This window comes from Stegastes partitus, unplaced genomic scaffold (assembly GCF_000690725.1).
Source record: "Stegastes partitus isolate 25-593 unplaced genomic scaffold, Stegastes_partitus-1.0.2 Scaffold138, whole genome shotgun sequence".
Taxonomy (NCBI): Eukaryota; Metazoa; Chordata; class Actinopteri; family Pomacentridae; genus Stegastes; species Stegastes partitus.
This window is the reverse complement of record NW_007577869.1, coordinates 407,303-431,342: the sequence shown is the minus strand read 5'-3', so window position 1 is coordinate 431,342 and position 24,040 is coordinate 407,303. Positions and strand designations below refer to the sequence as shown.

At 43.0% G+C, this 24,040-nt stretch overlaps 1 protein-coding gene across 1 annotated transcript in view; it reads right to left on the bottom strand.

Moving 5' to 3' along the window:
• reln (reelin) overlaps nt 1–24,040 on the bottom strand; it is a 99,201-nt gene that overhangs the window by 12,299 nt on the left and 62,862 nt on the right. Inside the window, exons 9-46 of the mRNA XM_008278927.1 lie at nt 23,064–23,172; nt 22,353–22,593; nt 21,937–22,082; nt 19,933–20,084; nt 19,669–19,784; nt 18,497–18,705; nt 17,933–18,061; nt 17,733–17,842; nt 17,199–17,265; nt 16,717–16,950; nt 15,482–15,643; nt 14,282–14,518; nt 13,826–14,018; nt 12,955–13,067; nt 10,728–10,865; nt 10,422–10,608; nt 9,429–9,634; nt 9,131–9,302; nt 8,651–8,857; nt 8,248–8,483; nt 7,956–8,113; nt 7,655–7,862; nt 7,471–7,547; nt 6,833–6,991; nt 6,508–6,702; nt 4,687–4,960; nt 4,440–4,580; nt 4,164–4,341; nt 3,941–4,025; nt 3,642–3,824; nt 3,254–3,422; nt 2,999–3,104; nt 2,665–2,891; nt 2,294–2,517; nt 1,572–1,722; nt 1,215–1,473; nt 761–1,010; nt 461–629 (exon numbers count right to left, since the gene is read on the bottom strand). Of these exons, the coding sequence (XP_008277149.1) occupies nt 461–629; nt 761–1,010; nt 1,215–1,473; nt 1,572–1,722; nt 2,294–2,517; nt 2,665–2,891; nt 2,999–3,104; nt 3,254–3,422; nt 3,642–3,824; nt 3,941–4,025; nt 4,164–4,341; nt 4,440–4,580; nt 4,687–4,960; nt 6,508–6,702; nt 6,833–6,991; nt 7,471–7,547; nt 7,655–7,862; nt 7,956–8,113; nt 8,248–8,483; nt 8,651–8,857; nt 9,131–9,302; nt 9,429–9,634; nt 10,422–10,608; nt 10,728–10,865; nt 12,955–13,067; nt 13,826–14,018; nt 14,282–14,518; nt 15,482–15,643; nt 16,717–16,950; nt 17,199–17,265; nt 17,733–17,842; nt 17,933–18,061; nt 18,497–18,705; nt 19,669–19,784; nt 19,933–20,084; nt 21,937–22,082; nt 22,353–22,593; nt 23,064–23,172 (6,577 nt within the window). The remainder of the gene's footprint in view (nt 1–460; nt 630–760; nt 1,011–1,214; nt 1,474–1,571; nt 1,723–2,293; nt 2,518–2,664; nt 2,892–2,998; nt 3,105–3,253; nt 3,423–3,641; nt 3,825–3,940; nt 4,026–4,163; nt 4,342–4,439; nt 4,581–4,686; nt 4,961–6,507; nt 6,703–6,832; nt 6,992–7,470; nt 7,548–7,654; nt 7,863–7,955; nt 8,114–8,247; nt 8,484–8,650; nt 8,858–9,130; nt 9,303–9,428; nt 9,635–10,421; nt 10,609–10,727; nt 10,866–12,954; nt 13,068–13,825; nt 14,019–14,281; nt 14,519–15,481; nt 15,644–16,716; nt 16,951–17,198; nt 17,266–17,732; nt 17,843–17,932; nt 18,062–18,496; nt 18,706–19,668; nt 19,785–19,932; nt 20,085–21,936; nt 22,083–22,352; nt 22,594–23,063; nt 23,173–24,040) is intronic.

Below are 24,040 nucleotides of genomic sequence, written 5' to 3'. Positions count from 1 at the left end.
TCTTCAGTAAGAACTGGAAGTGAGATTTTAAATATCAATTTTAATATCTGTATCTAGCTCAAGGGCTAGAATGCTTAGCATTGCTTAGCAACAGCATCCACTGCTCCGGGCACTAGTGTGATAATCGGAACCATCCAGACTTTTATTTGTAAATATTAAACAGATTTCATATTACTGGAGTGGGTCTGACAAGTCTACGGGCAGTTCAGGAGATTTAAGACTGGATCTGTAAAGCCCTCATTTTACCAAGCAATCTGGGCTGAATATTGGTTCAGCCCAAGATCCTAGACCACATTTCCATTTTGACTATTAGGAGAGGTGAACCAGAGGTAAACTGAACCAAACCCCTGCAGTCTGAGCCTGGCTTAACTTAAAGAAGCAGTCATATCACAGCCACTTTTCAGTTCAAAATTAAGGGAATATGTCCATGTTTGCTAATATAGAAGTGAGCAGTGCTGACCTGGCGTATGATGGGATAGGCAGGGTAACGCGGCCCCACTTGTTGTAGGTGTCTGAAACCAAAAGTCGCTGCAGAGTGTAGGAGGAGCAGTCAGGGCTTGTAGGTAGACAGTCTCTGACCACAGGCTGCCAGGTCAAACCCAGATCCAGGGAATATTCCAACTCTACAGCTGCAGAGAAACAACACAGAGAGACTTTTAAAAAAAAAACTTCCTCGACCATCTTTGCTCAACAGCATTTTCTTGAAAATAGCTGTTAATGAGAAACAATATGAAAAAATTAAAAGCACAGCTTTGCTTACAGTAGCAGGAGTTTGTGACTGAGCAGGATGCAGAAAAGTCAAACTGGATGAATGCATCTTGACCCAAGCTGATGTCAGTGGTAACAGCATAGCGTGTGTTGGACTTCTCTATAAATGCGAAAGCAGGTCCATCAGAGCCACAAACAGGCATTCGGGTCCCTCCAGGGTGGAGGAGCCAGGAGCGGCCATCGATTGAGGAGAAATCGTCCTCTAGAGGTCCCCAGCCACTGGCACTGCCACCTACCACCACCTATGGGATAAAAGATAAATGTTTGCACAGTTAGTGCAAAGAAGGCAAGAAAAGTGGAAATTAAATTCACATGGAATGTGACGAGGGGTTAAAAAAAACAAAAAAACTTCATGGATAATAGCAATGACGTTCCAGCGCTTGAGTGAAAACGATTAAAAGTCTTACTAATGGATGAATGATTAGACGTATCATCGCTGACTGTACCTGGTCAATGACCCATGGGCTGTAAAAGTGTCCGTTTTCAGAGGGCTGCCACCAGCGGAGGCGAGTAGAAGTGGTGCGGGCACGCAGTGGGATTTCCAGGGCCACCAGGCGAGCCTGATTACTGCTGTTGCTGAAGAGAAATTCCTGCAGGAGCCCCCAGGTCAGACCTCCGTCCACAGAGAACTGCAGCAAAACAGGCTGGGAACGAGGGTCTGGAGCTGCTTTACCACAGCCGAGACGGAGGAAGAACTGAACAAACCTGCAAATGGGGTCGTGTCCTTTAGTTAAAGCTTTATCTGAGGAAAAGAAAGTTTGAAATATGCATTTTTTTGTTAGCTGGTCCTGATGTAGACCTACCTAGCATTTGACAGGTCCATGTCATTGGTGACCAACATGCGTAAGCCATCCTCACTGAAGAACAGGTGGTTCCCACTTGACATGATGCCACACTTCCTGGATGGTTTTCCACCACTCAGGAGTCTGAAACGCTCAGCGTCCACAGCTCCCCCTAGAAGCATGAGTTCATAAAATTCACACAAATAAAAAACAATATCACATGTAGCAGTAAAAATTGCAAACAATCATAAAACACCATACCAGTACCACCAAAACAAAAGGCACACAAGCAATAACTCGCCTTTTATTCTCTGTTATGTTTATGTGTCTATTTGTGTCTCTAATTTACATGTGTATTTGTTCCTGCTGGCACCTCTTGGCCAGGTCATGTTTGCAAATGAGAACTGGTTCTCAAACATTTCTACCTTGTAAAATAAAAGGTCAAATAAATAAATAAAAGAACAATCAAGCACAAATTAGGCACAAAATAAAAACAGTGAATTAGAAATCAGGCAGAACAAATGTTCCACTCTCATGAAAAAAAATAGTCAGATGAGCTGATTTCAAGAAAGTACAAAGACCACATGATCAGTTTCAGCATTAATTCCCTCAGAACAGGATTTCTGATAACTGTCAGCTGATCAATAAATACCACATAGATTCATAACGTATTCTAAGCCCTCCAATTCAGAAATGGGCAATGAACCATCTTATTCCTAGTTGCTTTAATTAAGTTGTTGTACCTTCAAAGTCCTCCTTGAGGAAGTCAGGGTTGGGGGTATCAGGCACAGAACAGTCAGGCCCAGAGTAGCCAGTGTCACACACACAGTGGGTACCGCCTACACAAGCCCCGTGACCATTACACATGTCCTGACACTGTGGACCAATGTAGACGTTGTCTAGTGCCCACGTTGGAGGAGCAGAACCAGTTGAGAAGAAGCCTTGATACCAACGGAACCTTACTGACCTGTATACCAGTAAAAAAAAAAAGTGATGCAGAGATGCAGACAGAAATAAACAGACACTATGATGTAAACAATCTGAAATGTCTCCTCAAATGTTTCTTTAAGTTTTCTTTTGCACAGCTGCTGTACAGGGTGTCTCTTCTTCTTACCCACAGAGGCGAAGCTTGCCAAAGTGAATGACCTCCCTCCTCCAGCCCTGAGTTGTACCAGGGAAATAAATGCTGGCAGGGTGAAGCTCTGTGGAGCAAAGTGAGGAGGGCTGGGGTCCACCAGCGCACAGAGGTACCAAAAGGTGCCACGTGGCACCAAAGTCCCGCGAGAACTCAAGACGCACTGGGTGGGCAGAGGAGCTCTCAGCTGTGCAGCCCACGTTAACCTGGAAAGACAAATACACAGAGTGAGGCAAGACGACCAGCCAGGAGTGATGTTTTGATTGAGTAAGGACCATGGTGCTTTGGAAAAAAAAAATCTGTGTTTGTGTACCTCGAACTGGATGATAGTGTTCTCATTTACGTCAATGTCCCTGGTGGTAATAGAGTGCTCTCCAAGCTCACTGGACACAAACACCATCGCTGATTCATCCTCCTCCCTGCGTCAGTCACAATCACACTAAGATTAGTCAAGGTTTACATCTTCCTGCAGGCTTTATCATCAATGAGTTCATAGATGATATAAAAACAGACACACAGTCAAAACACTGCCATAACAAACATTCAAAACTTTGTTAATATTTCTTACAGGCCAGTCTTCTGGTAGGGGCAGTAGAGGCCAGTGTTTCCCCCAGGAGAGAACAACCAGTTGGAGTCATTGGGGCCTTCCTCAAAACTGTCAATCACCACCGGTGGGTTGTGTAAGGAGCTGCCATCAATGATGAGGTCATCTATCACCCACACCTCCTCCTTCTTACCTAAAGGGCATAATATTGTGGAGATTATTACACAGTGACTCTAGAAATTTGGCCTGAGATAGATATGCATATGTGGTCATACTGGTGTTTGGAGACAAATGGAAACAGAACAGAAAGGTGAAATAAGTGCAGGAAGTCCAGGATGAAAGAAAAAGTAAACATGGAAAATAAACAGCCGAAAGACTTAAAGAGTTTTAGTCACACAATGTGTCCACTCACCGCTGTTATAGGGCTGCCAGAGTCGGAAGCGTGTGGCGTTGGTCTGAGCACTAGCTGGGAGTGGCAGGTGGAGGAACAGAGTGTCCGTGGAAGCTGGAAAGTAAAACTCATCCAGCAGCAACCAGCTGATTCCTCCGTTCACAGAGTACTGCAGCAGCACTGAGTGAGAGCGTTCTGGGACACCTAGAAAGACCCACAAAATGAACTATTCCATCAATATTTTAAGAAAAACAACATTTTATTCAACACGGTACGAAAATACAACTACAGCAGACGGAAAAAAAAGGGCAATGTAGTACCCTTGGTGATGAATTTGAAGGAGAACTGGATGTACAGAGTGTTTGTGCAGTCCAGATCACGTGACACGATCATTCTCAGACCATCCTGCACACAAACAGAAAAGAGTTTCATTGCTGGTCAGTTAAGAAACGTCAGTAATCTAAAGATTTCAAGCCTTTCGATGTTATGTAACTGTACTAGTATTGCTCTATATGTTCTTTACATGGTTTTTAAGACACCTACCCCTTTGAAAATAAGTGCAGTGCCAGATTTAAGAGGCTCTCCGCTTAGAGTTCCCCTCTCTGCTCCATACACCTCAGGCCAGGTCTCCTGCTGCAAGTTCTCATTAAAGTCCTCTCTCAGTACAGATGGCAGTGGGGCTAAAGGCACGCAGTGTGCTCCTCCATAACCCTTATCACAACTTAGTGGGAGAAAAACAAAAATTTACATGTAGACAGGAAATAAGCATAAAAACAAAGACTAAATTACTCGGTGTGCAGATAAGCCATTTTTACGTACACACAGCGTCCATTGTCGCACAGACCATGTCCAGAGCACATCCAGGGGCAGCCAGGGGCAAGTAGTACGTTATCAAGAGCCCAGCCTTCTGCCCCTGGGGTGAAGTGGGTCTGGATCCAACGGAACCGAGTTCTGGGGGAACTGAAGGAGTCAACAGCACGTTATGAATAAAAGTAGCTTAGGAGATTTATACACTTTAACAAATATAATAAATCTCTCTACTAAATTTCAGTACAAAAATGCATACTTAGCAGCACTGGGCAGGTAGACTGTGATCCTCCTCCAGTGTTTGTACTGGGTTGACGTATAGATGGAGCTCTGTGTATAACCGGCACAGCCGATGGCTGGAGGCACACACTCTGGTGTGATGAGAGACCAGTGACGACCGCAGTCTGTGGAGTACTCCAGTCGCACACCGTGGGAGAAGGACGTGGACTTACTACATCCCATACTCAGCTCAAACTGTAGGAATGATGAGCCTGACACCTCAAAGTCCCAGCTTTCTGCATATCTTGGCTTCTCTGCAAGCACAGCACAAGGCAATATTACATTTTTTGGTATTTACCACAGCTTGATTGTAGTCCACACAAGTAACAGTGATTTAACATTGACTCAAGTGTGCTTTCACAAAAAATATGTCTGTCAATGAATATGTTAGATATCATATTTGATTATCATAGAAAATGGATGGATGGATAGTACAGAAGAATTCGTTAAATAAAAATACTTCAACTGTGTGGTAAGTGATTTCTGGCCACTTGGGGGCAGCAGAAAAAACATATAGACCTAAGTTTAAATGACCGCTTAGTTAGCAAATAATTATTTATTTACACATCTTACCTGGCTACCTGACAAATTTATGTCCAGCAATCCCTCTCTTTTAGCTCTGTTTTTGGGCTCTACCAATTCCTAAGAGCAGGAAGCGCACAGTGGATTTTTAAGGCTTTTTTAAAAACTGGGAACAGGTGTTTTGCGTGACTGAAGGTTATGCTGTGAGAGCGGTGACGATGAACCTAACAGTAAAGTTGAGGCAGGTCAGACAAACAATAAGCTGAAACACTCGCTATGAAACTCTCCCTTCACAATATTACATAGTGTATGATACATTATTACAGGTATCATAAAAAAAACATCAGTTATAGATGCAACAACAAGTGAGAAGATTAAAAGCAAAAGTTGAATTAATGCCATCCTCTGTATTTCAGTTTTGTTTTTTTTTTGGTTGATGGCACATAAAACAAAAAAATGTACACCTCAAACACACAAATGAACACATCCTGACATAAACCCAAATATAGCCTTGAAAATAATAGGTACTGCTGAGATATGTGTGAAATGTGTCCATGTATCCGAGCCTGACAATCAGTGCTTCATGTGTTCACACAGGTTCCCAGGAGCTTTGTGTTTACAGATGCATCGCCAAATTGCTCTTGCTGCGCACGCTTAATGAATGGACCAGTTGTAATGTACTATTTGCACAAAGTAAATCTGCTCACAGCTTGATGCAAGCAAAAATAACAAGCAGGATGTTCAATCAGGTTTGCTCTCATTAATAATGCAGGACCCGTGGCGCCACAGTAAATGGGTGATTCAATTTCAGCCTGTTGTGTGTATAATACTGTGATGTCCCTGCACAGCCACTTGTGTGACTTGTCAGGGCACTTGTAAGCACGGATATACAGTACCATGGTATACAAGCAGATATATATGTACATATAGCATGTACGTATACTACATAGAGTATATTCTTATTAATAAGATTTAATTTTTGAAGTTTTTCCATGTTTTCACATAAAAAAATCAATGAAGTGGCACAGCTATTATGCAATATCATTTTTCTTTGCATTCATTAACTTAAACATATTCACACTGGGCTGCTCACTACAAACACAGCAGCTTTACTGAGGAAGTTGGGTGATAAGTGTCTTACTCTGGGACTTCCTGTCAATAGTTGTTGAGGGAATTACTCCGCTTTTGTGCACATATTTTCCGACCCAGGGATTACAACTGACAACCCAGAAATCAAAGGTGTATGTGCTTATGACAGTAATGTGTTTGTGTGACTCACTATCAATGGCCTCAGAGTTGAAGGTAAGCGCTGTGTCCAGAGACAAACAGTCCACGGTCACTTCTCCACCCTGAATACGGTACCAGTTATGTCTCAGAGGGGTCGTGCCATCGAACTTGTCATGGAAGCCTGTTCTGGAGCTGTCGTTCATGCCAATCAGAACATCATCCAGAGCCCACTGGGCAGAGTGTTTCCCTGCAAGGAAGGGGAGGAAGGAGGAAAAAAAAAGAAACTTATAATTCTGTCACTCAGCATTTTTTGCCCAATAATTCAGTACTTTTATTATATTTTTGTGTATATTGTTACTCTGAACTAGTGCACCAACCTTGCTGTGGCTGCCACCACCGGAATACTGTGTAAGGGGTTTTTGCTGGAGGGGGCAGCTCGATGGTCACCACTTGGGGCTCCAGGAAAGAACTAAAGTCCAGCTCCCGCAAAAATTGCCACTGGACACCATTGTTGGTAGAAAACTGAACAATGACACCTAAAACCACAAAAAAATGTACAGCCCTTTGAGAAGGGAGAGAATGTCTAGGCAGCTTTAACATGCAAGAAAAAAACGGAATAAGATACAATGGAATCAAATAACAGCCCAGAATCCCTGATTATTTCAGACAAACTGTTTAGGAGGCTGGCAGTGTTTTATCTGACGCTGCAGAAATGATTAGACTGAGCCTTCAGCACTGCTGCAGGCTAAAAATCCACATTGTGCTGACTGATGAACAGAATAAAACAGACAATGAGGATCAGATCTGTAGCTGCACAGCTTTGGCTGGATCACAAGATTGATCAAAGACAGTGAGAAGTAACAGATGGAGACAGGCCAGTGGTGAACTGATCAGATCAGAAGTAGAGTTGCTCTCTACTGACGGCACTGCTAAGGAACATCCACAGGAATCCAGCAGAGGGCCTCAGTACAGTCTGCAAAGTACTGACATATGGCTTGTGTGGTTTGAAAGTTACCTTCATTGCGAGAGCGAGGCCTGGTGCAAGTGGGTCCTAAACTCTTGCTGCCAATACGGATGTAGAATTGAACCAACCTGTACACAAACATTAACAAAGGTGAATTTAATTTTGCATACCTCAGCACATCTAACTGAGCCTGCAGTGGGTAAATATGAGAGATTTATAGGAGGAGTTCTCTCACCGTGTGTTGGTGGTGTCTAGAGGTACTGTGCGGGCTTCTCTCCGCCCAGGGCTGCTGAAGTAAAGGGCTTTGCCCTCACCAATGATGCCACAGCCTCCTCCAATTTGTCCCCCACTTAGGCTCTGCCAGAGTGGGCTCAACTTCCCCTCAAAGCCCTCAGTCAGCTCTGTAGGACTCGCTACAGATGGGACACAACTATCCTGCTCCACTGTAAAAGAAAACAGTGAATTATAGATAAGATATTTACAAAATCTATTTCTTTCAGTTTTTTTTTCCTTCCCTCTCCATCACTGTACTCTACCTGTGTATCCCATATCACAGAAGCAGACTCCAGAGATGCAATCACCGTGTCCTCCACAGTGGTTCGGACAGGGTTCTGAGATGTAGACCCCATCCAAAGCAAACGCTGGGGCATCTCTGTACATGCTACTCTCCTGAAACCAACGGAACCTGGTTTTACTGGGAGAAAGGAGGAGATGTTAGTCAAAAAATGAGAGCGATACAGGCACTCAGGAACTACTAAAAGCATTTTCTGTGTAAAGAAAGTTTAGGAAAAACTACAATTACAATTACATGCCTGTTACCATAGCTACCTGGCTGCCACATTGCGTGGTATGACCACAGTGACCCTGGTCCACTGTTCATAGTCCCCTGTGTTGTAGATAGTGGGTTCTCTAAGCTCACGACCGCTGCCCTCACAGATCCCTGCCCCTGGAGTTCCTGGGTAACAGCCTTCTCTCACCAGGGCCCAAGTACGACCAGCATCATGGGAGTACTGCAGCAGGACCGGGGCAGACGCGCTGAACTCAGATTCACAACCTATGTTCAACTGATAAGGGAAAATAGGTGGATGGGATTGAAAGGTCAAAAGATTAATGAATAATTTAATTTCAACAAAGATAAAAGCAAAATAACGCATTCTGTGTAAGAAATGTTACTCAAAATATGTAATGGTAATTCACCCTCTAGTAGTTAGTTTCTGAAGTTTCCACTGACCTTAAATTGAAGAGTGTATCCGGGGCGTAAGGCCAGGTCCCTGGTCACAGCCACCCTGTCCCCATCAGAGCGCCCAAACACCATGGCAGAGGGAGTTGGGGCACAGAAGCTGTTGTTACTTTCTCTCTCCATGCCTTCATTACCGAGCATCAGCCAGACACTCATCTGGTTCAGGGGGTAGTCGAATGCTGGCTTCTCGTAAAAGTTCTGTGCAGACAGAAGACAGCGGAGTTTTACTGTTGTTTTCGTGGTAATATTTATCAGTGTCTGCAGCAGAACGGATTACTCATACGATAAATGGATACACCTCAAGGGGGATTTTAGGATTTTTAAGATTTTATAGTTGCTCTATCTGAGTTTGGTTGACATTTTCCATTACAGCAAAAGAAATACTATCTCAGGAGTAGGCCAAAGCTGCTGCACGAGGTCAAAGCACAGACGACAAGCTACACAGAAGAACTCCTCAGACTGATTCCTGACCTGTGGTAGGGTAGGATTGGCCATGGGGATGATGTGTTTCTCCCTTTCAGACAAAATGATGACATCATCAATTGCCCACTGGTCGTAGCCCTCCCCGGAGTGAAGAGGCTGCCACCAGCGGAACCTGGTGGACGGTGTTTTAGAGGCCAAGGGAAGCTCATAGTGGACAAAGCTGTAAAAGAGAGTAGACAGATGTTTCTCATCACAGCAACTTTAAAAATACTCTTTTCCCACAAGAACTACAATAAACTGTTAAAGCACATCTTTCATCATCTTTCTTCATCCGCAGGTTTCTCACCGAGGCTTGGTGAAGTCAGTGAAGTACATCTCGGCAATGAGGCCCCAGCTAATGCCTCCATCGTTGCTGTACTGCAGCAGAACTCCTTCCTCCCGACTGTCTGCCTGGTTGCACTCGGCCCAATCTCCACCCACCCGCAGGTAGAACTGCACAAACTCGGCCCATTCAGTGTCCAGGTCCCAGCTCACGAGCTGCCTCAGCCCAGCCTGACAACAACACACACGTACAATTGTACATATTAAGCAAGAGACAATCAGCTTCAGGTAGGAGCTGTATACTGTAGAGTGTGTTATTGTTGATGAGGAAGTGTCCCACTTATGCTGATCAAAATATATTTTACATTGTTTGTGTATTTTCACATATAATTCTCTTTAAATAGACACTTTGTCAGTCATTTTGTATGCAAACTTGGAGTGGGGAGAAGCTGTTTTTGTAAGAAGCAGCTTTCCAGCTGTGGCTGCTACAACATGTGACAACAGATGTGCAGCTGCCTGAGAACCGTGCACCTCCTCCATCCAATCAGAATCATGTTCTCTACGGAGCTGATTGTATGATTAAATTAAATCCATACACTTTCAGGGTACAGGTTGTTCAGAGTTCAAATGGCAGCAGTATTTGGAAGTAAACACTAGAAAGTAATCAGACTCTCCGCCAAGTTGGCACAATTCTCCAAACTGATCATTTTAATAACACAAATTAACCACATTTCTAATCTGGATCTAGATTTGCGCCAAAACACACAGCGACAAAGACCGGATTCATTTGCGAAATGGCAAAAATATGAATTGGTTTAAATATTCTTGCAGTGTTTAGAAACAGTTTAAAAAGTTCCCACTGTGTATCTGCACCTGAATCTGGATTTGACGAAAAATTGCTTTGTTCCTTTGCCTGCGGCACAATGCTCCACTAAATATCTCTTTAATCTGACAAATTTAAGATCACTCGATACCCTTATCAAACAAAATAGACCAAAAAAAATTACAATTGTTCTACCTTGCTAAAGTACAGGGACGATCCAGATGAGACCACCCCGCAGCCCATGTCAGGTGTGACCACCTCTCCACCTATCACCTCCTGCCATGTGGCCAGCAGTGCATCCTGGGACTCAAAGTCAGAGAGCACGCTGGAGGAGAGGGGGGAGGAGGGCTGGCAGTCTGTTCCAGAGAAACCATCATCACACCTAAAAGAGAAGACAGTGGCTGAACTTCTTTCTTTTGTTCATCTGTGCTTTAATACTACGTCCCACAAGCACATTTTAAAAAACAGCAACAGGAAAATTGTGAATGTGAAAACATTAACCTGCAGTGCCCATGGTCACACCAGCCATGTCCATGGCACATGTTAGGACACTGCTGGCCGATGTAGATGTCATCCAGAGCCCACTCATCCTGCTCTCCATAGTAGTTCTGGATCCAACGGAACCGAGTCGCACTGGACCTGAATATAGAAGATATATTCACATCAGTTAAATCTGATCATGAAGTAATCCAGAATATTTCACAACTGTGAAACTATTCACACAGTCAAGGCAAAACATATTGGACATAAATTGAAGGAAAAAAAAAAAAGCAATATCTTTGTGTAACTGACTGCTCAGTTAAACTGATTAACTTGGTCATTCATTGATAAAGGGCATAAGATTGTCTGAAAAATCACGATTGCTGTCAACCACATCATGTTCTGGGAGATAAAGATTAACCTTATCACATGTGTACACATGTATTTTCCTGTGTATGTGTGTGAACATTGTGCAGTTGTGTGAAATAATGTCACAGAGAAGTCGTCATCATCTGTTAAATGCAGGATGTGAATGTGTGTGCAGTGTAGTTACAAGCTTGTGTGGTGCATGCTGTTTGCTGTATGTGCAGCAGTGACAAATGGCGGCAGCAGCTAGCGCAGATAGTCAGGTATATTGGGGGTTATATAGCACAGTGGTTTTGTGGTCTGCTGCTTTGGTGACCCATATCAACTCAGACCACCTCGTGATCATCCAGACCTGGCCACGACTGTTTTATTATCATTTACTGCCATGACCCTCTGACCTCTCATCACACACTGCAGGAGATTAGACCACCGTTATTTAGGAGCTGGGAAGGAGAATGAAATGGAGGTGGAGGTCACGGTGCTCAGTGTGGAAGGTTTATGTGATTATTTGAGTTGATATATGTGTGAGCTGTCGCTGTAACAGTACATTTATGTCTCATGTTTGGCATGAGGTGACTAGGACGGTATGGGACTTAGTTCAGTTCTCTTGGCCCTTTAAGCTGAGTAATTGTTCATATAATAGCTCTTGTAAGCCTTACGCAATGTAATGCATAAGTCTTTAAATGTTAAATTCATGTTCACAAGAAGAACATGAATTTAACATTTAATATTGTATAAGCAGCTGTAAGCTAAACCACACCAGTCGGATTGGACAAGTTCATACAGCTAGTATCACTGGTATGGCAAATACAAGAGCTTCAGGACCATATCATATCATTAGATAACTATAAATGTCTAGAAAATTATAGCAACACTTGATAAGAAGCCAGAAAATGTATGACAGTACTGTTCGATCCAAGTCAGGTGACAATCAGGTGATCTGGACAGAGAGGAAACCACACTTACATGTGAACAGTGTTTTGTAGAATGTCTGTCCTGGTAATGTAAATCAAGTGGAATGGTTATGTGGAAAAGAATGTCCCAACGGGGACAATAAAGTCTAAATCTGAAATCTAAATATAGCTCAGGAAATGGTCATATGTAAACACATTTGTAATAGCAGCACCCAAGTATGTCTGGCTAAAACAGAGGTGCAAATTCTTCTCCACAACATTGTTATGTGGCTACCTCCCCATACTCAGTCACACTAAACACAAAGTGCTAGAACCTGGCTGTAAAACTTCTTCACATCTGCACAGGTTTGCAAATAGGTTTGATCAGCACAGCAACACTGCCGTTTGTTTTTATTAGAGTGCATATTAGATGTAAACGGTCCATAAACCACTCCAAATTTTGGACACTGTTGAAATAAATAGAAAGAAATTATATCTCTTGTTTTGCCATCTGCTCCGAGAAAAACACCAGACCACAACCACAGCAAATATTTGCAGTAGATGCGTGTGTGTTTGGGGTGAGTTTTGTGAATCACAGTGCTGCAGGAAGTAATTTCCTTGTTCGCGTGCATTAAAACTGTGGCATGGAAAATGCTAAGTGTTAATAGCTGTACACCGCTGTGAACAGAGCCTGCTCTCATGTGCAGCCTTTTTAAGACCTGTTTGATGTGGAGTAGTCTTTGCAGGTGTCCGTACCTGTTTATGGATGGATGTGAGTGATGGGTGCGTGTCTATGTGTGGACATGGAGCCATTAATAAGTAAGAGCTTTCCTGCTTTATATCTTTATATGATGAATCTGGCTGCATTCTGGGCACATTATGCTTGTTAACTGCCAGAAACAGCATAAAACTAAGATCAGAGAACACACTGTCTCGAGGGGCAGTTTGTGAATCTTTTCTTCTACAGCCATTGTACATGTGCTGCTTACCATGTCTTCTGAGGCAGAGACAGAGTGATGCGTCTCCAGTCTTTGAACTCTGATGGGTGGTAGACACTGGGAGCTGTAAACTCAGAGCAGCTCGGCATGCCAGGTAGACAGGCCTAGGTAAAAGAAATGAGGCGTTTCATTACGACATGCCCTATATACTTTATGATTACTCAGAATTCATTTTCCATTGTGGGTTGTGTTTCGTAGTAAAATTCTTAAAAAACAGCATACTGCAGATGCACCATAAGGCTCCATCAGCCACACAATATATGCATATAAAAGACTAATGCAGGATTACAGTATCTCTGACCTTGAACACTGGAAGACGGGCAAGAATTAACACTACGGGACATTCAGTGAGTTACACACTGCACTTGCCAGATGACTGCATTTTCATGCACATGGGAGAATTAGAGAGAATTCACTGATGGAGGACTCATTACGCTCTATTCAATTCCAAAAGCAATAAAACTCTTGGCAGATACTTTGGTGCTTTATGAATATTTATGAGCCAGTTACGATCACAGAAAATCTTTGTTGAATCATGGGAAGATAATCTGCTTGCTGATTCAAGTATTGCCATGTATTTGCTGATAGCAGGATGATTAAAAGTAATTGTGATAATTTCTCATCTGAAACAAAGTGCCACATTTAAAGGCATTATTTACATATTATCACGGAGCCACTAATGGGTAAATCAATATTCATGATCATGAATAAATGATATGTTTCCTTGTGTCTCTCCAAAGCGACTTCTACGAGTTTTAGTCCTAAACAAAGGTGTGCATCAGGCTTTGAAAACAAAAGGAACTGATGTGAACAATTACTAACTGCAACATGGAGGGGGTGAAGGTGAATGCGCTCTCCTCACCTCTTTGACCAGGTGCCAGGTGAGGCCGTGATTGGTGGAGAACTCCAGACGGACCTGAGTGTCGATGTGAGGGGAGGGCTCGCGGCCACAGCCCATGACCAGTGAAAACTGCAAACTATAGGAGGCTCCAATCTGCATTGACTGTGTTTCCACATAACGGATACTGGAGCCAGGGCTGGGCTCACCAGAGAAACTAGAGTAGAAATGGAGAAAGAGGAGACATCATGTTTTATGTAAGTGCAGAACTTTTATGTGATTTTTGAATTTTTACTTGAAGAAATAAAAAGAACAAAAACATGAGTTGCTAATGACTGTTATAAAAAGCAACCAAAATTTGATAAATGTTTAACTTTTCAAATACATTTGGAATCAGTGGAAAAACCACAAAACCAGAAAATGATTCACTTTAAAAGCAATTGCAAAAATAATGGACAGTAGAGCACTGAAATCACATACCTGAGGGTCCAGTCATGTTGGCAGTAGGGCTGAACATGGCCAAGATAGAAGCCAAGACTCTGGGTGACATCCAGCACATTGCTAAAGTCAAGACTTATGGTGTTGAACAGCACAGAGGTCATGCTGATTTCATCCAGGGCCCACACATCGTGGCCTCGGCCTGAATGGTATGGCTGCCACCAGCGGAACTGCACGCCAAACTTACGAGCGCCGGACGGGAGTTCAACTGACACAATCCTAAATAAGGAGGAGTAAAATGGTTAGAATGAACCTTGTTGAGAAAGTGAAATTAGGTTATGAATTACCTAAAACATGTGGTGGGTAATCTGGAACAAAAAACAACCATTGGACATAACAACAAGAAGGAAAACAGTTGTAAAGTGAATGTTCTACTTTGAGGCAGTGACTGGTCATCATTGGAAACACTCAGACATGTTTTGAGAATTCAACAATCAAAGATTTAAAAAAAAAAAGAAAGAAAAAGAGAACTGCTTATAAAAGCGATTACGAGGACACTACTAAAACAGTCTATAAAAAATAAGAAGGCAGGTATTATGAGTTGCATCAGTGTGTTGTTACTGTTGCACAACGAAGCAACTGTAATAAAAGTGAAATATACTTGTGCATAAAGCCAAGCAAGTCAGCTGGAATTATTCACACAGGCTGACTGAACTGTGACTCAGGTCTGAGTTAGATCAAAATCCCACACATGCACAGTGTGCTGTTTGTAAATAATGTACATTTGGGCCACATTTATTAATCAGTTCTGATGCAATGCACTTATGAGTGCAGCATGTTGTGTCACGTGTCCTACAGCACACTCCGTTATCCCACAAAGACCTTTTTTGTCTCTTTTTGTGATTCTTGTGACAAGATGTTTCTTGCAAATGTTGTTACAGTTAGAACACGCACTTGTACATTGTACCAGATAGTTGCCCCTGACTCGCTGCCCCCTGCTGACCTCTCTAGTACTGATAAAGAGCCCTGAGACACAGACTAGGCGGCTGGAATGCAGCCCACTTTGTCTTCATTACACACAAAGATGTCACTAAATGACTCAATGGGTCCCAGCAGCCTACATGTCCAGCACACCATTAACCGTGCAAATGTGTGTGTTAATGGAGTCATTGTGTCTCCATGGAATCATAACCATATGAGGCTGTGCACACACCTCATATGCACGCTAAATATAAAAAGTACCTTGGCTCATGGAAGCCTTGGTATGCATAGTGCTGCAGCAGGGTCCAAGTGATCCCGTTGTCTGACGAGTAATGCAGCAGGACGCCCTCTCCTGGCTGGTCTGGAGCAGGGCACGAGCTCAGGATGCTACGACTGCCCAGTCGAAGAGTGAACTGTAGGTACCTGCAGGGAATGAAAGGGAGAAAATGGGAGGGGGGGAGATGAAAGGAAGAAGTAGTAGAGCCGGTTGGGAAGAGCAGGAGGACAAAGGTTGAGACACACAGAGTGTACAAGAAGGGAAATGACAGAGAAAGGTAGAAAAGGGCAGTTTGATAAATGAGACCAAGGACCGAGAGTGTGTTCAGGAAGGAGAGTTGAGAGAGAGAGGGGGGCAAAAGGATAGATAAACAGACAGTCATGCAGAGTGAAGAGGTGGGAGGGAGGTGGATGATGGATGAGATGATTAAATGAATGAGGACAAAATTAGATGGGAAGAGTGCGGCAGAAAAAGTAAGAGATAGCAAGAGTGTGAATGAGAGTCAGAGTTCACATCCATGTATTCATGTCAATAGTCCTAATGCAGCATGAGCTTCTGTCTTCTCATGTTCATCTATGTTTTGGCAGACATATTATCATCTATACTAATGTAATATTTATTATAATTTCCTTCATCTGTCTTAGGCTGCCAGTCACCCCCCCAGCTCTCTCTGTCCTTGGTTGAGTTGTGCTTTCATTAGCGGTGCAGTTTCCTCTGTCAGGCAGCTGTTCACTCAATCAGCCAGGAAACTGGCATTAAATATGGCCATCAGGTGGCACACAGAGAGCCGCAACAGGCATAATCAATCTAACACAGATGCCATATCTAACTTCATCGTTCCCTCTCTATCTTTCTCTCCCACATTTTCATCCTCTCCTTTCATCTCTTCTCTCATCTGCAGTCCTCCCCATGATCGCAATCCATCTCCCAGAAGAGAAACACAGAATATGACTGAACGAGGGGTGGACAAAGACGGAGACAGAATAGATGGCTGCCGGGAACATTTACAATATCAATCAGCGGTATAGGCACATAATGAAGACAAGTCACAATTTTAGAGTGTAATCTGATTACAAGATCAGCAGAATCACAATCTGCTTGTGCGCATGCTGATCATGTTTGTTTGGATAAGAGCAGTCATGTATATTCCCTGATGTCTCTGCTTATGTTTATACGGAACAGGTTTTGTTTTCACGCTCTATATCAGCGCTACCATTACCTGGCCTGGGAACTGTCAAGTGGAGCAGTGACCAGATGTCTCCTGCTGTCCCTGTTGAAGACCAGAGCTTTTCCGCTGGCAAGCACCCCGCAGCCAAAGCTGACTTCAGCCCCACGTAGCGAGGAGAAGCTGTGGTAGGATGAGAGGCGTGGACTGGAGAAACCCTCAGACAGGAAAGCTGGGAAGGTCTGGGAGGCAAGTTCACAAGCTGGACCACTGAATCCTGGATCACATCTGGGAGAAATAGAGAGTTAGGAGAGGAGAGGAGAGGAGAGGAGAGGAGAGGCGACAAAGACAGGAGACATTAAAGGTGTGAAAGATATAAATGAGAAAAAGAAGACAGGCTTAATGAAAGTCCATTAATAAGTCATAAACATAATACAATTTGATTAATTTTGAATGGTGATTGGTGCTGTGAGGCGTTAGGTGGGTGAGCAGACTCATTTTGAATTCAACTGGTTTAATAAAAAGCGGATCCTTACTTGCAGCCTGTGCGGGAACAATGTCCTCTTCCAGAGCAGAAACGAAGGCAAGCTGGACCAATATACACTAAAAACAAATAAAAGCAAGTTAAGTTTTTTATTGCAAATACAGAATTTTATGTATTTATTTCACTATAATAAGATGTTTGTGACCTCAGACACACAGTGTTTTATCTTGTTAGAATAAAGCTGTAAATATATTGTTGGTACAAGATGTAACTTCTAGATGAAAACAAGTGAAATGTTGTGTCTTGTGCAGACACCATGTACACTTACACACTAAATGTCACCTTGTGTCACTTTATACATCAAACTGCATCAAAGATTTTTACTTTTGTATTTCTATTTCTTGTTTTGTTGCATAAGGTATTGCTATTCTGTCATTTTATCCTAATCTTATTCCCTGCATTGTCTACTTTTTGGGATTTGAATAAGTAAAGGCATTCATTGGAACATGTGACAAGAAAAATCTGGAGCCTTAAACCAATAAAGACAAATACTTTAAAACATGTGACCTGTATGTGTAGTTCTCACCATTGTCTACAGCCCACATGTTGCCTGCTCCAGTGCCAGACTGCTTCCAGCGAAACCGAGTATTTTCTGTCAGGGCAGCGTTGGGCAGAGGAATAGAGATTCTGGTCCATCTGAGGAGACAAAAGACAGCGTATTGATACAACAACCTGTACAATTACAAACACAATCGCATACACAGAGACCTGCACGCTCGTTTATACCCGCTGTAGTTGTCAGAGGAGTAGACGGTGCTGTGAGGTAGATGAGGTCCAGCACAGAGCTCCGGCAGACACTCGGTGTGGAGAAGAGACCAGGAGCGACCGTGGTTGGTAGAAAACTCCAGAGTGACGCTTAAGAAAAGGAACAGAGGACATCTTATCTCAACATCAAACAACACCCCAACAACAACTCAGAATCAAACAAGAGGAAACGCTGCTTTCTGAGACTCCACTGTGAGCTACATTTGTAGCTTCAAAGGACCACAGCAGTTGGATTTAAATATTTAGAAACACATTCTTGACAAACTCCTTGAATTTATATATCGTATTCTTAAAGACTATCTGAGTCGAGCTTTCTCTTGATGCTGCTGTTTACAATCACCATGGCGAGTTTCCTGTGTGCAGCAGTTGCCAATCTTAACAACAAAATAACTGAGAGACCCTGGGGTGTCTGACATGCTGTGCTGGAGTCTCCTTTGTTGCTGCCCAATTTCATGAATTTGACTGAAAAATTGGACATATTTTCACATAAAAGCGCTGCCTAACCCAGTTTAAAATGTAGCACACCTGTTGGCAGGCTGGTAGGAACCACAGCCGAGGTTGATGGAGAACTGAGCAACGTGTGTGTGGGTGCCAGGCAGCACAGGGAGCAGCTGCATGAAGTCCACGGCCCACACGTGACGGTTGGCGCCGCCATGTGACCGCTGCTCCAGGCAGAACTGGGTGACCGGTGTTTGTAGCTCAGTTGGCAGCGCCACCGATACCACCGCAGGAGTCTGACAGAGGAAAGATAGGGGATAGAATGAACAGAGCAGAACAAAGCAAAGACACCAACTGGGGCTGCAACTATAAGCATTACTATGATTGATTCATCTGCTTACTATTAGTCAGTTAATTAATTGTTTGGTGTACAAACTGTCAAAAAATGGTGCAATATCATTGTTTCTTTACAACCACAAGTCCCTAAAGGTAAAGATGATGCCAACTCTTCAAATTACTGGATATGTTTCACTATCAGTCCAAAACTCTAAAAGATATTCAGTTTACTATGACATGAGATAAAGAAAAGCTGTAAATCATGAGAGACGAGAAGCAGAAACAACTAGTATACTTGTTTAAAAATGACTTTCAATGGTTGCAAGTTGCTAATTTAATAATCAACAAATAGTTTTTGTGGAAAAAGAATATATAATATCTTAATATAACACGTTATTATATATTAACTACATATTTTTTTTATGATGAAAAATGGTAATGCACTGGTTTAATGGTCAAGAATGTTTCTAGGAGAAACATAATGACAGAAATGATAGCAACTATTAAAAGGTTCACTGATCCTGATCATAACTACCAAATAGTCATTGTTTTTATGGGGTAATAGCCCCTTAAATGCCAGGATATTTACATAATGACATCTTTTTGTTTTTATGAAAAGAGTGCTAATTACTATAGTGCTAAATTGATTTTTTTATTATCACAGTCAGGAATGTGTCATGATTCAATGTGTGTCAGTAATTAGAACCAACACTGATTTGATGCATTATCATTTTTTGTGTAGTGTCAGATTTTAAATAAAGACTGGGGACCAAAAAATGTACTCATCAGAAAAAACTGCCAAAAAAGTGCTATATATTGATGGTAGTCACTGGTATGCAGTGAAGCGACCACTTCAGGTCAATTATTGAAAGTTTTGGCATCGTCCTTTGTGTCGTGTTTGTGTACATGCTGCTGCATCTCACCCTGTACGAGGAGTATGGAAGAGTGTCGAGCACCACACGTTCTCTCCTGCCTTCAGACCTTCCGAACAGAATCACATCGTTCTCACGAGACTCTCCTGGATCACAGTCACCACCACCTACACAAACACACACTTCACTTTTTACTCTTGTGTAAAAATACTGGCAAAGGCTTCAGAAAGAACAAGACCATGACAGACAGATACTTTAAGTAAAGCTGCTGTTGTCTCACTCAAATAAATGACAAAGTGTGATGGATTTCTATACCCATGGTGAAGTAGAAGCGAAGGTTTCCATAAGATGTGGTGTCCAGGTAGGGGGTGCACACTCTTCTGCGGCCCTCCCTCTCAAACACTAGCGCTGAGCCCGACTCAATCTCTCCACACTGGGTCCCGTAGACGGCTCCCTCGATGTCCCAGCTGAGTAAAAAGACAAAAATTACTCTCAACACAACATCAACATCAAAATGCTACGTGTTTCTGTACAAAAACAAGTGGTGCCTAAAATTTACGAGGGAGTTTTTTAGTAACATTAATAATTCTAAAAACCAATCCATTTAAGCAATCATGTCACATGATGTATTAGTCCTAAAAGCATTACGTTCTCATTGGTAGCTGTGAAAGGCTAACAGACTTCATATAGCACAGCAGCAACACCAATTCATTCTTGAAAGTAAATTTATTAAAGAAGAAAAGAAAGCCTGAAAACAACAGGATAGATATGAATACAAATGGAAATTGTTTTTTTTGTGAATTTAAAGGTACTAAATTAGTCAAATATTAACCCCAAATGAGTCATTACTGTTCATAGTACACAGCAGATACATAAATTACATGATGCAAAGTGATGTTTATAGATTGCCCTTTTTTTACACAGCATGTCCCTTTGGAGTATTGCTGAAGTCAGGAACCATTGTTATAATCCATCCCTTGCTAATAAACAAGCACACATTGGCAGGAATATGGCATAAATCACCTGGAAGAGGACTTACACACACACACACACACACGCATGCACACACGTCAGTATTTCTGCACAGCGGACTGAGGATTCTCATTAGCCCTGACAGAAGTTGTGTCAGCCCTCTCCTGTGTTCCCCCGTCTCCCCTCCCAGTTTCTGTTGCTGTCCTCTTCCCTCTCCCACTGTTACTCTCTATTCTCTGCGTCTCTGTCACAGCCGGTGTTGGGTTAAATGACACTTAGTGAAGTGTACAATTACCACAAAAAAAAAATAAATAAAAAAATCTCCCTGCCTACCTCACACATGTGCCAGCCCATGACGCCTGATGGGTGAGAGCTTGCATGCAGTGCAGCATGTTGGCTTGCTGCAGAGAGGTGTGAGGGTGTGGGGCGGCTGTAGAAACACACTCCTGTTTGAGGTCCTTCTCATTAATGGAAAAACATACTGACAGACTTGGTGCATGAAGCCTGTTAATTACTCTCTGGCAGTAACGCTATCTATCATCTCTCTTCTTTTATCTCTCTACTCGTGCAGTGCTTCAGACAGTGCTTCCATGCACTCTGCTGTCCAGTGTGAGTGTGTGTGTGTCTCACTCTGAACAGATGGACTGTCATCTCCATAGCAGTCAGAGACATGGCGTTCACCTGTGTCAACCCCCGAGCATGACTTGAACTTGTGTAACGCACTGCGTGTCTCATCACTTGACATATGACTAGTGACATGCGTCAAAGCACTTGCATCGAGCAATATCTGAGTGCTGACGCCCTCACAAAATCCACCCGCTCTGCTAACTTCCCAGCAAATACGAATTCCGACGCTTAAATCAAATTTACCATCCAAACAGGCCTCACATTCATTAAAGATAATGTTTTTATTGGATAATTCACTTAGATTACAGTTTAAGAGTCTTCTGGCTCCCGTTAAAGCCTTTATGGTTTGGCTCGGTTGTATATTTTCAATCCTTTAATGCCATAAAAGATTCTGGTCTGGTGGCCAAGTTAAGTTTTATCATTTAAGCTTCATTGGACCAAACTCCCCCTTCAGTATCAGGTCAGCTGAGTCGGTGCCACATTTTAAAAAGCTTTTAAAAATCTGTATAGACTGGCATTTGAATAATATATGACTCCAGTGTGTTTTGTTGCTTGTATTATCTAGAGTCATTTGTCTAGTTTGACCTTTCCCTGTAATTGTTTTGCTGTACTTGTGAAGCACTTTGTTTCTGTGGTTTTGAAAGGTGCTATAGAAGAAAATACATCAAATTATTCAGTACGGAGGATTGGAGATGAAGTGAGACCAACTTTTTCACTTACTTTAAGGGTGGGCTCTCAAAGTCTTCCTCCCAGTAGCTCCTTCCCTCCTCCCGGTGGAGGTCAACGTCTCTGGTGGAGGCAAAGCTGTGGCCAGCTGCCTCTCCACCATGGAAATACAAGGCGTTCCCCTCGGACTGACAGGCATGCTGGACAATAAGAACACAGGTTCAAAAAAGGGACTTAATAACTTGTAAATCCATATTCTTATTATGAATAAATGCTTTCCTTCTGCTCTAAAATTGAAAACACATATGACTATGAGGTTTATTTTGTCCTTACATTGGAATTTAAGTAAGTTAAGTTATATCTTTCAAGCAACCGCAAGTTTCTACCACATTTTCTAACCAAAGGTCTGAAGGAAATCCACGTGTAAATGTAGGAAATCCATAATAACGTCTAGTGGTATATGGGTGTACCTTGACGGTAGCTCCAGGGAAGAAGAGCCAGTTTGCAGTGTCTGGAGGATCCAGGTTGTCCTCCATGAGGGGGACTCTGTTGGCAGCATTGACCAGCAGCACATTGTCCAACCCCCAACAGGACTCATAGCCTTCGGGGCCTTGGGGGGTCTCCTGAGACCAGCGGATACGAACGCCATCAGCTCTGGAGGAATGTGGAAGGGGAAGCAGATGGACGACGGTGCTACTGTTGGTCGGAGCCCTAGTAGAGAGGAAAACATACAAAATGCTGATAAATGTGGATGTGGTGGCTGTGGTTATGTAATTACGTGTTCGATGTTTCGTCATTAATCATCACAATATGGCTGAAATAACCAAACATGGAGACACACTGCATGCTTCTTATTACGGGGTGAAGCTAAGAGACAAAAACCAGGTTTCAGAATGAGCTCAAGTGTTTAGTCAAAGGCTTAGCATCCACTTACTGCAGCCAAATATTGTAGTTAGTAGACAGTAGCATTACATTATGTCTATGTTTGAAAACTAATAACACAGAAAGAGGCAGGGAGAGAGGGATTAAAAAAACAGGTGGATCATCGAGACACAAACAGGAGAGGAATGACAAATTAAGAGGGGGAGGTGTGAATGAGGTAGAAGAGAGGGCGGGTGTTCATAACAGATGGAAGGACTGTGGGATGGATGAGGAGAAAGAGAGAGAGAAGAGAGAAAGACCTGATCTTCTCCAGCGTGATCCAGTCATCCGAGGTGTTGGCGTTACCACTTAGGCTGTATGACACAGTGATGCTGGGGTCTGAGTAACTGAACCGGCAGGAGCCTGAGCCTGGGGAATAAAAACACACACAGAGGAAGGACATATATGATCATTTATACACTCCCGGTGAAGGAATGGCTAAATAAAATGCCAGCTTCCTTTTTCATCATTTGGAATTTCTATCAGCAGGGCGGCGATCTTTTGTACACGTAGGGCAGAAGCCAGACGTTGCTTCTTCCAACCAAATACTCCATCACTGCATCCGTTATCCAGGTGGAAAATGATGAGTAAATAGTGTCACGGTGGAACTAACTAGGGCTCAGACACACCAGGATGCTATATGATGGGGTTGGACAGAGGTGAGAAGGGAGAGACTAAAAACAATAACCAACCACAGGTAGATACGGTTGTATCTGCATATGCGTTCTCACACTCCTTTCCGTTTGCAGAGGGACTGTAGTATTGTGGTATTTCAAATTGTGCTGTTGCGTGGGTGCCGTGGGAGCAGTTGGGGTCAAAGGTTGCTAATGGAGGAAGCAGGTAACCCCCAACGTCCCCACCTTTCCTCCCCCCTCCACTGCTCTCCCCCCCCCTCTCCTCCCACACCACCTGACATTGTGTAGTGTCCAAGCCTAACAGCGCTCTGCTACGCCGATCCATCCCCACTGGATACAGCCGTGCATTAACCTGCGGCCACTTCACCGCGCCACTCGACTGAACTGCTCCGTACACAACACTGCTGCGACGCAAACTCATATTAATGACCTTCAAATGAGAGTGCAGCCAGACAGAATGAGAGAAGGTAAAAAAAAAAAAAAAGAGAAAGAGAAGTATAGGAGGGGGGTAAGGGTAAGAGGTTATTGCTCTACATTATGTACTTTTATTTTCTTCCCAGTCGCGTTCCCATGAGAACTGGCGGATGCATGTAATGGACATG